The sequence below is a fragment of the Rhinolophus sinicus genome, chromosome 15 (assembly GCF_057876585.1).
Source record: "Rhinolophus sinicus isolate RSI-liver-muscle chromosome 15, RSI-T2T, whole genome shotgun sequence".
Lineage (NCBI taxonomy): Eukaryota > Metazoa > Chordata > Mammalia > Chiroptera > Rhinolophidae > Rhinolophus > Rhinolophus sinicus.
In genome coordinates, this window is record NC_142515.1 from 105,329,983 (window position 1) to 105,347,546 (window position 17,564).

Sequence of the window (17,564 nt, forward strand, 5' to 3'; positions counted from 1 at the left end):
AACTAGGAGGAAGTCCAGAGAAACAAAGCAGAGGAAGCTCTTTTATGGACTTGGGAAGGGCTGCTGTCAAGGAAGACTCCCGTGGGGGAAACAGGAAGTTCGAAGTATAGTGACTTTTCATTGGCTGAGTTACGGCAGTCTCCCATCGGCTGGGCAAGGAGGAACCTTTTCGTCCTGCGGAGGTAGTGAAGCAGTGTCACTTCTTGTCAGAGGTGCAAGGTACATCTCTTCTTGCTGGGGCCAGTAGTGTGTGTTGAGTGACATGTGTGAGAGTTCTCTCTTCTGGTCTCCCAACTCCATTTTAAATGAGGTTTTTGTTTATTAGTTTTCACAATACAAAGATAAAAGAGGACCTGCCCTTTAGGAGCTTGGAGCCTGGCATCCTCTGATCTTCCAAAACCTGATTGAAGAACCTGAAGCTTCCCTAAGTTGATTATAATTTGGGAAGTGGGAGGGAACAATTGTTTTCTTTTCCTGCCTAAATATGAGTCCAGGAAGGAGACTCAGACCTGCGTTTGAGTCTTTGCCTCTCAGGGCCTATTACTTTCTCTATAAGAGAGTAAAGTTTGTGTAACTCCAGAGTTTGATGCTTTTAACACAATCATTTATGAAGCTAAGAGATTCATGGACAGAGGGTGGGGAGTGCTGAGAACTGAGACTGGAGAGAGAGAAAGGGCATAGGATGGAGGACATAAATGATACATTAAGGAATCATGTCCTCTACAGATGAGACACCATGTATGTTCTTAAACATATTGTGTTCATGTTTCATAGACCATTGATAAATGCTCAGTGATCTGGGTGATCAGTGACATTGAAAGAGTTTCTGGAGGGAGAGCCCACGAAGACCTTCTGAATGAGAGCATCAAAGCCTGCCAAAGGGGTTTCTGCAGGGACATTGCCCTGGTGGTCACCAAGACCGACAAACTCCACTTGCCGGAATATCTAAGGTACTGAGCTGGGCTTGCAGGGATGTGGGCTTTCCTCCAGGGGTCTTGACTACAGCTTTGACTTCAGGATATGGGAGGCATTGTGGCCTTAGGAAAGTGACTGTTGAGGATGAAAGAGACATCTTGGTGACTTCCTGGGACATCAGGACCCTTCAGTGGCTTATTTCAGGAATCTGAACCACTGTGGCCTCTCGTCCAGAGGAGCTACTTAACACCCACCCAGGCTGTCCTCTGTGTAGTTCCCAGGGTGCCACTCATGTGTACGAGATGCAAACAGCACCTCCTGGAGTTGTGTGGTGTGATCATCCTGCCCAGCCCCCAGATAGGGAAAACGTCGAGGCCCCCACAGCTAGTAGGCACTTTCTAGAATACTCTCTGTTACAGTACAGCTTTGAAGTGTCAGATTCTGGTTTCAGATTTGTCTACTTCTGAGATATTAAAGCCATTTGGAACAAAGTTCTCAAAGTTTTAGAACTTTGGCCAAAAATGAAAACATTCTTACAGAGTCATACTCTAACAAAAATTAATGGAAGATAAGCATTTTGGAGCTTAGTAGATGTTAATTTATGGTGATTTCCATGTAGATCTCTTTCCTCCCAGAGCCATCCCCCTATAACTAGGAGGATTATAATTTATCTTCCATATTGGGACAATTTGAAAGTGAAAGGGGGTATTATTAACCCTTACAGAGGATCAGTAGGTATAAACTGGGCTGTGCTGGGTACATGGGGTGTATGACAATGGGATATAGTGTTGTTGATGCTTTTCTGCTCTGACAAGAGCTTCTTTACCTGTCACCTGTCCCCTCCACCATTCCCCCCACACCCACTGAAACTTGAGTCTTCTGTTTCCAGTAATTCTCTAAGCAGAGAAAACTTTCTTGGTGAAGAAGTAGGTTAAGGCTTTTCCCCCTAGCTTCTTGCTCTCATGTTCTAGGTTGGAATTTCAGCTTCATTTTTCCCCCCTGCAGATTCCATCTACTCCAACCCCTACCGCAGAATAATATCTCAAGGTCTCCCTTTCTAATACCAACTTGAAAATTAAACATAAGTCAATCTAATTTGTTCAATGTTTATTGAACCTGTGGTGGGGGCTGCCAATTCAAAGAGGAATATCGCCTTGTTGCTAAGATCACTGTCTTAAAAAGATGGTTACAGTTTATATGAGAGGGACAAGCAAAGTGCAATGGGGACCGAGAGAGAGAGAGAGAGAGAGAGAGAGAGAGAGAGAGAGAGAGAGAGAGAGAGAGAGAGAGAGAGGACTGCATTTTGACTGGGCCAGGAGGTGAGGTCACAGAAAATCTCACCAACAAAACACTGAGAAATAAAGACACTCTTTTTTTTCAAATGGACACTGGAGGTGGATCCAAAGAGAGTACACTTGGACCAAAGAAAGAGCTTATGCAAAGGCATAAAGGTATGACAGTATATGCTGCTTTCAGAGAAAGCAGCAAGATTGCCGTGACACATATGACTTAAGTAATTGTTACATTTTTCTAATTTCATTTCAGGGAAAGAAAAGTAGGAAATGTAAGTATGGACTAATTATTTTTATTTTTAAATTTTTAAAGCTCTATTGAGGTATAATTGATATACAAAAAAATTGCACAAATTTAATGTAAATATCTTGATGAGTTTGGACATATGCATGGACTAGCTATTTTTAAATAATACTTTTTATGATTAATGTTATGTAATTTGAATACATGCACATTTGTCTGGGCCAAGTGAAGATTTGCCAAAAAAATGTGCCTCTTATCATCACTCTTGCTAACTATATATTTTTTGCCGTTTTTATTTCCTTTCACAATCTAGCAAGCTATTCAAAGTCAGCGAGAGGCTGTTTTAGAAAGAAATGAAATGATAAAAATACAAAGGAATAGAATTCTCAAGGAAAAACTAAAGGTAAGTTAACAGGTTTACCTATGTATTGTTCTGTTTTTCAACCACTCAGATTTTGAGAAACAAATGTCTGTTTGGTCTTGGGTAGTAGCAAGGGGAAAAGCTTTGGTGTAGACAATTTGAACTTAACTGAGTCCTATCAATTAGTAACTTTGTGACCTTAGGCAAATTATTATACCTTTCTGAGCCTCCATTTTTTTCATCTATAAAATGGGAAAATAATATCTACCTCCTATGATTATTAGAAGGCTTGAACGATCATATGGCCTACTGAGAAATATGTAAAATCAGGGATCGCCATACAGTTTGAAGTGTGCTTGGCTAGAGGAATACATAGGGTGACATGGGAATACAGGCGAATGCTCAAGTCACACTGGCAGGCAGGGAGGTAGTGTTGAGTAGAGGTTCTGGGAAAACTTCTCAGCCTCTTGAGGCGGAATTTCAAAGAACCAGTATCTTTAGTAAGGCAGAGAAGCAGGAGAAAGGGCATTTGACATGGAGGGAAGAACATGATTGAAAAAGCCTGCTCTGTATGGTGAGCTAGACGCAAGTAGTTTTGAACAGCTCAGCAAAGGGTGTAGGCAGGAGTGTTGTGAGATAAGGCCTGAGCTATATTTTTCAAGCATGAGTAATTGTTCTGTGGGAATCTTGGTACTTTCTTAAGTTATTTTTATTATTCTGTCACTAAAACCAATTTTCAGATGAAATATAAGCAAAACAACATTAATGATAGAGCAAAGTTAGTATAATGTGATAGAGGATATGGTTTTGCTCAAACTAAATCTTCAGTGCTGAGTTTAATAGTGAAACCATATGGCCTTATGTCTATTTCTATATGTAATTGCTTTCTGTATTTTGACTTCAATTACATTGATGCAGAAAATGTCTGATGTACAATGTGGAATTGAAATTTTCAAAGCTTTGGTTCTAATTCAGAATAATCTGACCTCATACTTAAGCCAAAATCGTCTAACAAGCAATTCCTGAATGCCAGTTTTAATGAGACAATAACTCAGTAAAGCTGTTCTTACTCTCTTTAGTCATTCTTGTTGGCATTAAAACATATACAGCTTACGAGTACCTAATTGTATTGTTTCTGGAAGCAGAAACATAAAATGCTTCAATACACAATTCACAACTATATTTATTGCTTATAAATGTGGCAAATTGGTGTGTGTGAGATAAGGTGTGGACAATAATACATCAGCCTGTATGGTGACTATGGTTCTGATTGTTACGGTACGAGTCTTTTTGAAGTCTGCACCTACAGCTCTGATGGCTAGGTGATACCTTAATTCTCCAACCGCTTTATTTCTGTTTGAATTATTGTGAAACCTTTACTGGTACTGCCTGCTTTCACTTGAAGTACATTTCATTTTAATCACAGAAAATATGAGGCAGAAGTTGACGATAAGGCAGTCCTTCATATAGATGTCCGTCCTTTTTTTTTAATTATAAGAATGAAAATTAAGAAAACTATTGTAAGAAAAATTGTGGACCCTGGAGACTACATTGATAGATCTCAGTTTGAAAATAGAGTTGACCCTTGAATAACACTGGGGTTGGGGGTACCAACCTCCCTTGCAGGTGAAAATCTGCATCTAACGACGGTGGATCCTCCACATGTGCAGGTTCCCAAAGCGAAGAGTTGACCCTTAAAAAACGTGGATTTGAACTGAAGTCGACTAAAAAACAAATCCGCATTTAAGTGGACCAATGTGGTTCAAACCCATGCTGTTCAAGGGTCAACTGTACTATGCGTTTTATTAATAGAAAAATTGTTTTCTCACCAGTATGGAGAATGGAAGGTTGGAGGAATGTCAAGTGAAGCATGGATGTAGAGAGGCCATTTGGGAGGGTTAGTTAAGAGTCTGAACCAGGCAATCACTATGGAAATAGAGAAGAGGAGATGCATTCAAAATATTAGGGTGGTCAGATCCACAGGTCTGGATGACTCATTGTATGTGGCAGGTAAAAGAGAGCTGTGTTTTTCTGTTCTCAGGCATGTTGTTTGAGCTGGTTGTTATGCAGCATTTCACCTTTGCTTTAGTACACCTGTCAGGAAAAACCTACATTCCTGCATGTGTCTTCTTTACTGCCACACTCTGACACCAGGTCTGTGTTTAGGGAAGATTCCCACACAAAGCAATTCTCTGTGACACCGCCTGGGTGTCCTATAGTAACTTATTTTGACGCTGGCTATCTGGAGACAGGGTCTGATCCCACAGGGTCTCGATCCCGCAAGACCACCCCCACTTCAGATGTCAATCACAAGGAGTAGGTCCCCAGGTTACCCAAAACTTCTGTCCAACTTGGCTCCAAATCAGAGGTTCCCATGACCTCCTTTCCCTTGGAGTTGATTATTTGCTAGAACAGCTCACAGAACTCAGTGAAACAATTACTTACGTTTCCTGGTTTATTATATAATAAAGAATACAGGTGAACAGTCAGGACAGCGCATGGTCTGGGGGGAGCTGTCCCCAAGGAGTGGGCGTGCGTCACCCTCCAAAGATGTGGATGCACATAGCGGAAGCTCTCAGAACCCCTGACTGTTGGGATTTCCATGGAGGCTTCCTCACATAGGCATGGTCAATGATTAACTCCATTTCCAGCCTCTCTCTCCTCTGATAATTCCAAGGTTCTAATAGTTTGGTCTTTCCGGTGACCGGCCCCAATCCAGGAGCCCACCGAGAGCTGCCTCATTAGAACAAAAGACACGCCTATCCCCAAGGAAATTCCAAGGGATTCAGGAGCCCTGTGTTAGGAACCAGGGTCAAAGAACAACTAGAATAAAAGATGTTCCTAATGCTCTTATCACTTAGGAAATGACAATGGTTTTAGGAGCTCTGTGCTGGGAACTGGGTTCAAGGACTAAACACTATCTATATCTTATTATTTCACAATACCTTATATGATTTTACTCAGTTTGAGGATCAAAATGAGCTCATGGCTTTCCACAGAATTATTGTGTTCTTTTTGATTTTTCAGTTCACACCTTGGCCAATAGGAGCCCTTCATTTAAACTAGTTCCTTTTAGCATTACCCAGACATTAAAAAAACAAAAAGTTTCTGCTCTCCAGCAACAAAATATTCAGGCCAATTTTCTTTTTCCCTGCCTCAAGACATGGACCTACTACTCTCAAAGAAACTTGGGTTCCTTTCAGCAGAGAATAATATTAAAAATAAAAGTTGAGGTGCTAGGGGTACCTATCAAATTATTTCATACAAGTAAAAGAAGTGGGCAGGGTGACATCACTGCAAAATCATGTGAGTGACAAAGGTTGAAAAGATAGATTTTTTTTTTTCAATGGGGTCATGATTTATATTATGAAGTTTATTCTAACTCCAACTTTACTATATCCTTTTTGAGTCTGCTTCCATCTGATATCCCTCCTATTTTGAGCTTCCAGATTTTCTCATCTTTCATATACAATATCTTCTTACAAATTTTACTATATTGTGCTATACATTATCATAACAAACCATGTGCGTAAATTGTAACTGTGACTCATCTGCTATAGAATAATTTGATAAGTATCTACATACCTCTTGGATCCTACTTTCCAGCTGTAACTGTTTCTACTTCTCTTTTATGATCATATGGAACCTGCATATTGTAGTCACGTCACTGACACTATAAAAATATTTCTTTGTTGTATAATAACAACCGTAAGTGTTAACTAACCTTCCATAATTTTTAGAAAAGATATACAAAATTTAGAGCAACATTTTAAATAATGAAAACACCTATACATAGCTAGGCATACTCCTTTCTTTTAATGGTTTTAAAACCCCACTTACATTTAATTCCACGTTAGTTTTATCTCCCAGTAGGAAATAGTTTCAACTTCCCTTCAACTTTTCTCCTAGAGTCAAAACTCTATAAGAAGGAAAAAAATGAATTGTGGCAGGTCCTTTATACAATTTCAGCCCCTGACTCTAGTGTATGGGGCCTCTGAAAGGCTACCAGGCATCTCTTGTCCAACTTTGACTACATGGGCTTATAACTTGCCAGAGAAGTGTCTTCTTCCCAATTCCAGTGGACTGCTCACTCACTTTTATATGTTTGCATCAAGGAGACGGACAGCTCTCTGCTGTTTCCTACTGCCCCCCATACTGATGCACACACATGCACACCCTTTATGGTTTTTCTCTTTTCTTTAAAAAGAGATGAATAAAAGATTATGGAACAACATTTATGCATAATTCTAGTATGACTTCTCTGTGATGATGTTTTCCTAATGGTAAAAAAAGATTTTCTCACCTGATTCTTCACTCCTTGACATTTAAAACCATCATTTCCTTAAACATTACTCTGCATTTAAATGTATGATTACTCACTAACCACCCCTCTAAGGAACTTGCACTTTTATAGAACCTTTGCCTAGTATTGTGTTCTGTTGATTTTTTAACAGACCTAAATGTTTAACAATTAGGTCTGTTAAAAAAAAAAAAAAATGGCACCCTGATTTGTAGTGTTTCCCACGGTGTAAATACTCCCACCACTGCCAGTTTCAAGCTACCAATGTGATGTCACTGACGGCAGAATTGGGAAGAGCTGTGTACTCTCCGAGCTGGTATAGCTCACCACTGCCTTTGCCAGAGGTGTGCTGTGTGCTTCCTTTTACGAAAAGGATCCTGGTACTTTCCCCCCCTCTGCTCATTTAAGTACATGTTGAACTATTTTTTCTATATGTTTCCTTCTAGAATCGATCTTTTCAACTCCCAAGAAAATAGTTTCTAGGCAGCCGTTTCCTCACAACGTCCAACCTTGTAAGGTGTGAACAGTTGGGAATGCTTGACCGACCGGAGAGTGTCAGTTCTTTTTTGGGTTCTCGTGGAACGGAAAGGGAATGAGCTGAAATTTGCTGAAGGCTCTCGTGAGGCCTGTGCTTGTTTCCTTTGTGATGACTGAGGTATTCTGTCCCCTGTGTGCCTCTCTCACTTTAGAGAAAACTGCCTGCTGACTGCAAGGTTCTGGAAGCCTCCAATCTGGTGTACACAGTCAGCGCCCAAGAGTACTGGCAGCAGGCTCTCCTCACGGAGGAGGAAACTGGTAATTTTTCTTGGGTTTTTTTTGTGTTTTTTTTTTATCTCAATCACTAAACTATTTTCAAGGCTGAGCTTGGCACTCTGAATTTCCCACTCTGTAACTTTTTATTCCACGATTCCAGCTTGCCAGAGTTGCTATCCTGATAAGCACATAGACGTGTATTTTTCTCTGCGTTATTGTGGTGCCAGAGACCACAGTTCTTTTCTCCTCCAAATCTTACCATGAGTAGGGAAAGGTCAGTGATAAGGTTGTCATTTCCTTAGTGTTTGGCTTAAGCGAGATCCATCGCATACCCAGCTATGGGTATTAGAAGAATTTACTGAGTATCTATTATATGCTTTTTACGGGGGAAAAGTAGAAGACATGGCACCTTTCTTGATATAACTTAAAATCTCGATGAGGACTGAATAGTAAGCCCTGTGCAAAAATCAAAGTAAAAATAAGGCTTTGTTAAATAGGGCTATGAGTACAATAGCAGTTCAGAGAACCTGGAAATCTGGGTCACTAGAACACTCAGTGAAAACGCAGTGAAAACGGGATAAGTGGGCAGGATCTGACCTTGACTTTGACCTGAGCTGAAAATGTGCATGCATTTCATGAGACACGGATGAGTGTGAAAGGAGCAGTAGGTGTGAAATGTTCCCAGAAAAGGGGGAGAACAAGGATATAAAAGAAATAACATGGCACACACAAAGAATAATATAGGAAAACTTAGACTTATAGGAATAATGGGGAAAATTGTAGTGTGACATCTGTTATCTGACTAACAAAAGGTTAGGGCTAAGGTAAGTTTCTAATCTAGAATCCCACCTGTCAGAGGTTCTTATCTCTTTCTAGAGCAAACAGAAGCTGTTTTGATTATGGGTTATTTGATATAGATAGAAAAACTAGGGGGCCTGGAGAGCTGAGGCTAGAAATGTGAGCACCTTTGGTTTTTTTACGTACGTGCCCATCCAGAGGGAAGTGCCAATTTTCTTAACCAGCCTGCCCTTTCTACACAGCTTGTTTCATACCGCTAAATAAAACTCATATTCATCATTGCTGATCTACCATTCATTATTGTTGAGCCTAGACTTGGGGGAAAGTTTCTCTGAAAGGGTGGTTTAGTGGGCACTCAGTCCACACAGGACCTCAACAGTAGTGAATTCAGGTTGCCATCCGTAGCTGTGCATTTTTATGAATTCTATTCACTATGAACTCTGCTCTTGTAAAATTGTTTGTGGTGCCTGTGAATTCCAGAAATCCCCAAGTTGAGAGAATATATCAGGAAAAGGCTCTTGGACAAGAAGAGGAGGATGGTGACCAAGTATGTCACAGAAGCCTTTGGCCTATTGCTTCTCACAGACAGTTTCAGCTGCACAGACAACCTGCCGGTATGGACTCCACCTGGGCTGTGTATTCCCTGCCCCCCACCCCGGGCAGAACATTCCCTTTTACCAAGTTAGGGAAGTATAATATTTTCTCGTTTCATAGCGAAGGAAGATGCTAAGCCCAGAGAATCTAAAGGGGACAGAAAGATAACAAGAGGGTTAAAACTATAACATCTGAGTAAAAAAGAAAGAAATAACATTTTACCTGGGACAAATGGGCTGAGAGGAAAACGTAAAACTGGTGTGTTGCTCCTTTCCCCTCTCCTGAGACTCGAATGAGATGGAATGTGTTTAAGCGATGGCAGGAGCGATATGTTTAGTTCTCGCAGAATAGACAATTCTTGGTTCTTGTCCAGAGGCATGTGTATGCATACAGTCCAAAGAGTTTTCATCTGTCTGTGGACTCCCGTCATGCCCCGGTACTGTCAGAACCCCACACTCAGAGCGGCATAGTAAAATGAAGTGAGAGGAAGGAAAGTAGGAGGGGCTTTCAGCAGAGTTTACATATTTATCTCCACAGTCTAGAATGGAGGCCTTCTGAATGACCAGTTAAAAGTTACGTTTTTCGTAGTAATGGACAAATTTATCTCTTGAATGGATGATTTTCCCCCTCTCTAAAATAAGAGGGATAAGCTGCTAGATGAGAATCTTGACAGAGTTTTGGAGAAAAATCTGTTACTGGAATCAATCACCCACTGCTTTGCTTCCTTGTGAGGGACTGAATTACAAAGGGACAATCACAGACAGTTGACCCTTAAACAACACGGATTTGAACTACATGGGTTTATTTATGTGCAGATATTTTTAGATAAATACGTATAGTACTGTAAATGTATTTTCTCTTTCTTATGATCCTCTTCATAACATGTTTCTCTCTAGCTTACCTTATTGTAAGAATACAGTATTTAATACATATACATACAAAATATATGTTAATCAACTCTTCATGTTATCAGTAAGGCTTCTGGTCAACAGTAGGCCATTTAGATCAGTTTCTGGGGAGTCAAAGGTTACATGTGGATTTTCTACTGTTACAGGGGTAACTAACTCCTAATGCCTGCATTGTTCAAGGGTCAACTGTATAAAGTAAAAACTGTGGCCTACAAGCGGCAGCAACCTGCCTAGGAAACTAATCTTTATCGACAAAGAACAGCTCAGGAAGCCAGCCTGCTGTATGTTAGACTTGTAGGAAGTTAGACTGCTATCTCTAGTCACAATCCAAGAAGCTAAACAATACCTTCTGTCACAAATGACCCCAAACGGCCAGACCTTGGTTAATAACTGACAGCTTCCCTAATCTTTATCCCTGTGCCCAACTTAGGACCAAGCAAAGAAAGCCAAATACGTACCCTACTGGCTCATGTAAGATCCTTGCTTCTAGTTAGCGCACTATAGCTTCCCCATTCTGTCACCTCCGATCAAGCCTTCGCACCCCTCTGCCTGCCCTTGAGTCTCTGCCAAACGTTGTGATGGTGACTGATACCCTTGCTATAGTAAGCGATGAATAAATAGGCTTGGTGTGTTCTTAGGTGGTGAGTGTTCAATTCCACACTTACTTTCACTTGTCAGATTTGCACAACCGAGTTGTTTGACTTCTTGTTGTGCAGAACAGGGAAGGGGCTAAGACAGTGCACCCATAGGGCTCTGTGAGAGTTCAAGGTCCTGTGGGACCTTGAGATTGTGGGACAGTGAACCTGGGATGGCCTGAGGAGTGGCAAGGAGAGACAGATAATGGAGACTTGACTTACATGAAAAGTAAGCAATACCAACTGTCAGTGGGCTGTCTACACAGTTTTGCTCAAACATCCACATTTTCTAAATTCTATGTACAAGTGACATATGGAGCAAAACTCACTGTCTTTTTCATCGTATTTCTTATGCCTTCTATTTGTCTAGTTCTGTGAGGGGAAAAAAACAAACAGACAGACAAACCAAAATGTCCTGGAATCTGAGATTTTCTCATTTGACTTTTGTCCTCTGAAACACTGGGGAAGGGTTTAACCTTCTAACTTCCTGAAAAAGTTCTTCAGGGTGAAAGTTGCCTCCCTGCCAGCAAAAGATTGCTTTTGGAAGTGCTGATGGAAAACCCATCAAATGTGGTGCTCTGTGTGGTTGCTTTATGTTACAAACAGAAGGACAAGGCATTTTGCAATCAAACTCAGAGTGCCTGCCCCACCCGTGCTCTTCTCTGCTGATCCAGAGGTGTAGTCCCTGTAAGGGCACAGTCCCATCCCTGCAGCCAGACTCCAGGTGACAGAAAACACAGAGGAGGGGGCTGGTTGGCACTTCCATGATTAGCTTTTAGAGAGTTGCCAGCAGATTTCCTTAAAATTCTTTGGCCTCAGATATCGGTCTCAGTCTTTGTTCTTTGATAGAAAGTTGGAAGGCAAGAGTTTTGACAGTTCCCTTGCATTCTGAAAAAAATCGAACCTAAAATAATGCATGATTGATCATTTTTTAAGATTGTGCTTCAAACCAAAAAAATTAGAGTTCGGGTGATTAGTGATTTTAACTAGTCATTATTTTTAAGAATCAATAGGAGATTGATTATGACAGCTCGATGTCAAGTGAGTTTTTATTCATAGTAGGTGTCAGCCCTTCCCTTTGTTACCTTTATTCCCAGCCCTCCCCTTTCTTATCATTTTTATTTTTTCAACATGGATTTGTTGAGAGTGAGACTTTGTGAGAATCTTGCCCATAGATTTTCTTTTCGTGACTTCTTTCTTATTTCGTTTTGATCACTAGCCACAAACTGAAAAGAATCTAGAAGGCACTCTGGAAAAAAATATGGCTTACAGAATTCTCACCAGTGAAACTACAAAAATCCCTGAGACGTGCCTAAAGCTAAATAGTTTCCTTAAACTCTAAAACTCATCAACTCTAAGACAGAGTGTGGGAGTTTGATTGAAGCTGTTTTCAGGATCTTTGAGCCCCATTCACTTACTTCAAAGATGGTGCAGTCAAAATCCAGAGAAGCTAAATCATCTGTGTAAGGTCACACATCAATTCAAGAGCTATTTCTGTCATCAAATTTGGAATAGAATTTAAAAGCCTACATTATCCATAGTTTCTCCATGCCACTCACTCATTCCACAGATATTTATGGACTACTCTCTGTGCCATGCCTCGGAATAAACAAACATGAATAACACAGTCTGTCCTTTTGGCAAGTTCCTAGTCCAGGGCAGGAGACATGGAATGAGAGAGACATAGCATAGCAGGAGGACGGCTGTAACACACGGATGTACAAAATGCCATGGGAGTGCAGGAAAGAGAGCCCCCATTTTGCCTCTGGGGGAGTCAGGGAAGACATCCCAGGGGAAGTGACTTTTGAGCTTTGTCTGGAAGGATGAGAAGGTGGGAACAGCATGTGCAAAAGCAAGGGGGTCACACAAAGAATGGCACATTTGGGGAATGGTAGCAAGATCATGGGCAACTACATGGGAGGGTTTTTCGGGCCAACAGAGAGCTGGCACTGCTGAAGAAGTTGGTTGAGACCTGGCTAGGAAGGACCTTAAGTGATGAACTGAGGTTTGTGGCTTCCGTGTGCTACCGGCAGGGACTACGTGGTCCCTCAAGATTCTCACACAGAGAACAGATACTGGAGTTCCCAATTTGGAACCTACAGGTCAAGGCTGTCCCTGGTGGCGCCTCCCTTGTATTATTTGAATAGATATTTTCCTCCTTGACTAGACTGTATTCTCCTTTGAAGAAGGGACCATGTCTTTATTTTTGTGGTCCTGTAGCTTTTCAATTCAAAGTGTGGTCCAGGGTCCAGTAGATCAGGCTCACCTGGGGGCTTGCTAGAAATGTAGACTCCTAGGCCCTCAGATTTGAACAAATTATCTTGGTGACATGTATACACATTAACGTTTGAGGAACACTAGCCTCAAAAACTGCTTTGTGCACAAAGCACATTAAATGTTTGTCGAATCAGATGTCATTGGAAAAAATCTGCTTTAGTTAACAATTGGATTTTTCCTTGGATAGGTACTCCCCCAAATAGCCTGATGGATTGTATACCTAAAGAAAGTTGCAGGAAGCCTATATTTGTTCTACTCTCCAATCCCACAAAGTTTAAAGAGGTTCATGCACTGAGGGATACTTTATTGGGATGACAGGGAGAAGTCAACTGTGGGTGATTAGCTCAGGCTAAATGAAGCTTAAAGGAAGCAAAGTTTGAGGAGAAGGTACCTTTAGGGAGAGCGTGGCCTCATGTTCCTTTGCCCCTGTCCCCAGAATGAATACTTGCACATGAGTGGCCTGCGGGGATTTGTGGAAGAGAAGATACAGCTGCTGGAGAAGGCCATCGACCAGTGCTTTGCCCCCATAGTGCAGCCCCTGCAAGAAGGGGTCAGAAATGCCAGGACTTCCTATCGACGGATCCTTGGGGCGTGCCTGGTGGTGAGTGGCCCTTTCCAGGAAAAACCTGTGATGTTGGGTGAGGTCTGCCTGATCCCCAAGGTCAGGATTTGAGAGTCACTTGTGGGAAACTGATAGTCAGGTCTCTAGGAGTGAATGGTATTGAGGAGTAGAGAGAAGGACAATATGACGTAACCTCACACAAAGGCCACATTTAGGAAGTAGAATAAAGAGGATCCAGGAGAGTGAGCAAAGAAAGATTAGTCTGAGAGATAATAGAAGGAAATAGTGTAATGCTTTTCTTGTTTTTGGTACTTACTTTTAGTGTAATGCTTAATTTCTTTTTTCCAATAAGAAAACCAAGGCAAAGAAGTTTGTTAAGGAGATTTTCAGATACTCCTGAGGGGTTAAAGAAAATTGGGCTAAGAAAAAGGCAATTGGATTTGGCCATTGAGAGTATTCATTGGTGACTGTAATAGGCAGCCTCCAAGATGGCCCCAGGGAGCCTTAGCTCCTGGTATTCATGCCTTGTGGAATCTTCTCTCTCACTGAATCAGGGCTGGCCTCTGGTCAGTAGAGTACTGTAGAAGGGACAGTGTGACTTCTGAGGCTAGGTCACCAAAGGCCACTGAGGCTTCCACGTTGGTCTCTTGGATCACTCCCTCATTAGGAAGCCAGCCTCCATGTACTAAAGTCAAGCATCAGTGTGGAGAGGTCCACGTGACTAGGGGCCAAGATCCCCCACCAATAGCCAGCACCGCCTTGCCAGCCCTGTAGGAAGCCTCCTTGGAAACAGATCCTTCAGCCCCACTTAGGTGACCGTCATCGCATCTGAAACCTGTCAGAGCCTTATGGAGAAGCTCTGAGCCAGAACTGGCCAGCAGATGGGAAAGACCATCAAATGCATGCAGTCTTTTGACCCTCACTTGGCTAAATAAGAATGGGCCTTGGGCCTGGAACACCTTGTGTGGGAATGTCTTCCCCAGTTTCATGCTCAATGTGTACTCCTTTGTTCCACTTAGTGCTAGCAACCAAGGCCCTCAGGCAAGCTCCTAGTTTTCTGTATTTCAGATCTGTGGGAGTGGGCTTGGGTCCTTGTACTGCAGCACAAAGTGGGATGTATGTTGCTACATCTCCTGCATCAGCTGTGGGGTGAATTCACTGGTCATGAAGGACCCAGGCACTGCAAGGGGCTGAATCTTATGCATACTTTTTCTCCTCTTGCTCTAAGTCAAGGTGGTACCACTTGAGCCTGGTGTGCATGTTATCTGTTCTCAGTGACCTTGAAGCCTGCACTGGTCTCTTCTGTGGGTGGCATTTATCTGCCTTTTAACCTTGGCCACACAGCCTGGCCACCAAGTGAACTGTGAAACACCAACCAAGCCAACACCAATCCGAGTTCCTGACCGCAGAATCAGCGAGAGATAAGAAACACTTATAGTTATTTGAAGCCACTAAATTTGGGGTAATTTGTTTCATAGCAATAGGTAACTAAGTGACCCTGGAGAGAACTGTTTCCATAGGATGATAAAAGATCCCAGATCACAAGAAGTGAACGAGCAAATGAGCACTGAGAACATGAAGGCACGGGTGGGAGACCACTCCTTTGAGACGATTCGCTTGTAAGAGGAAGGAGCAGTATCAGCCATCTTCAGTCCTTCACCACGACTTCCCCCCATGAATTGGACTCTCTCTCATCAGCCCTTTCATGGCTTCTTTCTCTGCGATTGTACACATACCAGGGCATTCCTATTAGATCAGCAACTTGCTTTTGTGATCAGAAATTTGGGCAAACATGTGTATGCTAATGTCATATGTAACATAACGTAACCTAAATACCTAATAACAAGAGAATGGTAAAATGAATTATTACACATTCATATGATATATTGTTTGGTTATTAAAATAATGTTTTGAAAGTATTTACAATAAACTGAGGAAATGCTCATATTATAACATTAAGTGAAAGGGAAGAATATTAAGATAGTTCTTAAACAATTCTATCATGCCACCCAGCCAGTCACTTGAAAGAGATTTCTTTAAAACACATATCATTGAATAATGCTCCCAAAGCCCTGTACTGAAATTTCAGTCAATACAAATGTATTTTTTTTCCTCTTTACTAAGAATCACCATCTGGCTAAAATTTATCAATGTCTCTTACAGCTCTAGCTTCCTCATCTTTTTGTTTCCCTCTGACTGTGAATTTATTTCTCTGAGACAAATAGTACAAAGATCTACAAATCAAATTGCCTTTCATTAAATATTTAAGCAAAAGTATATAAAAAAAAATTGGACTACGCTTGCAAAAATGTGAAACAGATACTCCCAGTCGGGTCGTCGCACATTTTCATTTAATAATTGCTCATTTAACAAATATTTTTCAAGCACGACTTGTGCCCTTGCCAGATGGCAAGCCCATCAAGATGGATAAGACGCTGTGGCTGATCTCAACAAGCCGATGGTCTAGTAGAGGAGCCTAATGAGACAAGCACAAAACTGTACAAGAGGAGGTGTGAGCCACGTGAGCACAGGGCATGTTGAAAGTCCAGAGCAGGGGCACCCCACCGACTAGAGGCATGACGGCTGCTCTCTTTGTCTAGCTTAATAGTATGTTGAAAGAGCATGGTGTTGCTACTCTTCCCTGTGATTCTTGGTACTAGCCTCTGGCTAACGGCAATGCAATTCCGATCCTGTGACGTTCTGTGAATGCCCCCGACCTCTACTAACTTACTGTTTCACTATCTAGAGGAGTAGAGGGAACCAGGGTTTTCACCAGACGCTGAAAGCTGTTTGCCTGAAAAACGGCATCTACGCCTCCAGGACTCTGGCAAGAATAGATCTGAACGCAGCCATCACTCAGCCCATCTATGACCAGATTGATCCCGTCTTTGGAGGCATTTTTAGGTAAAGGCTCTTTTCATCTCGCTCCTTCTTTGTGAACAAACATCTGAAGAATGTTGGGCCAGAGTTTCATCTTGAAGAATTTGTGCTTTGGATCTGGACGTGTAAAGAGTAGCTTGCAACTTGAGGAGGAAAGCTTTCTCTTTGGCAAAACACAAAAGCCTTCTTGGTTGGGTTTACTTGAAAATTTCCCATGGTGACCTGGAGTGCAGTGGAGATGTTGCTTTCAGACTAATATTATGATTCCCATTATTTTTCAAATATCTCATACGTGCAGTAGAGGATACATTTTCTTATGGCTCTGAGCCCAGGACAGGGTATTTTGGTTGGAGAGTGTGGAATTAAGCAAACACATGACCTTCATAAATTTCCCTGAATGCCAAAAGGAAAAGTGGCTCACCCAGGACTCTGTGTTTGTTTTCGACACACAGCATGCTCACAAACATGGCCTGGGTGGGGCCGTAGGTACCTTCAGGCGCCCTCCTTCCGTTCTCCCTTGACCTCCAATCTTTTCCTCCATCAACAGAAACAGAATCTCCTAACATCCCAGCCTATCCCCAGTCTTGCTCCTTCTCTGGCATTTTACCTGGTTTACTACCTGCTGCTGCTCGAACCATTCCACCTGGGTTTGATTCTTACTGTGTGCCCTCCTCCCCGCCCCCATCTTCCTTTAAACTCTTTTGGGATCAGGCCCTTCCACCTACGCCCACCCCACCCCACCCATTGTTTACAAGTCTGTAGGGTAAACTCCAAATTCCTTAGAATGGCATTCAAGATATTCCACTGGCCTCCAAACTGGCCTATCTGATCTCTCCCCAGGCTGTGGCCCAGTGTCATCTCTCTGCTTTAGCCAGCCTGGAGGGGAACAAAGAGCAGCTGAGATGTCCCGGGAACTGTGCTAAGTATTCTGTGTGCATTGTCTCATCCCGTCCTTCCAATAACCCTCTGAAGTGCTCTGTTTTTTTTATAAGAGAACCAACTGAGATTCAGGGGAGTTATACAGCTTTCCCCGCTCGTAATTAAA

At 42.0% G+C, this 17,564-nt stretch overlaps 2 protein-coding genes across 8 annotated transcripts in view; one reads left to right on the forward strand and one right to left on the reverse strand.

Annotated features, from left to right (window-relative positions):
• The window catches only part of ELP3 (elongator acetyltransferase complex subunit 3), a 155,332-nt gene that overhangs the window by 104,479 nt on the left and 33,289 nt on the right, over positions 1 to 17,564 (reverse strand). The gene's annotated exons all lie outside the window — the stretch shown is intronic.
• The window catches only part of NUGGC (nuclear GTPase, germinal center associated), a 44,838-nt gene that overhangs the window by 18,795 nt on the left and 8,479 nt on the right, over positions 1 to 17,564 (forward strand). For all 7 annotated transcript variants that reach the window (XM_019733161.3, XM_019733162.3, XM_074338358.2 and 4 more), the window contains 7 exons: positions 775 to 950; positions 2,461 to 2,479; positions 2,765 to 2,854; positions 7,802 to 7,907; positions 9,144 to 9,277; positions 13,514 to 13,678; positions 16,386 to 16,543. In XM_019733161.3, coding sequence (XP_019588720.2) covers positions 775 to 950; positions 2,461 to 2,479; positions 2,765 to 2,854; positions 7,802 to 7,907; positions 9,144 to 9,277; positions 13,514 to 13,678; positions 16,386 to 16,543 — 848 coding nt within the window. The remainder of the gene's footprint in view (positions 1 to 774; positions 951 to 2,460; positions 2,480 to 2,764; positions 2,855 to 7,801; positions 7,908 to 9,143; positions 9,278 to 13,513; positions 13,679 to 16,385; positions 16,544 to 17,564) is intronic.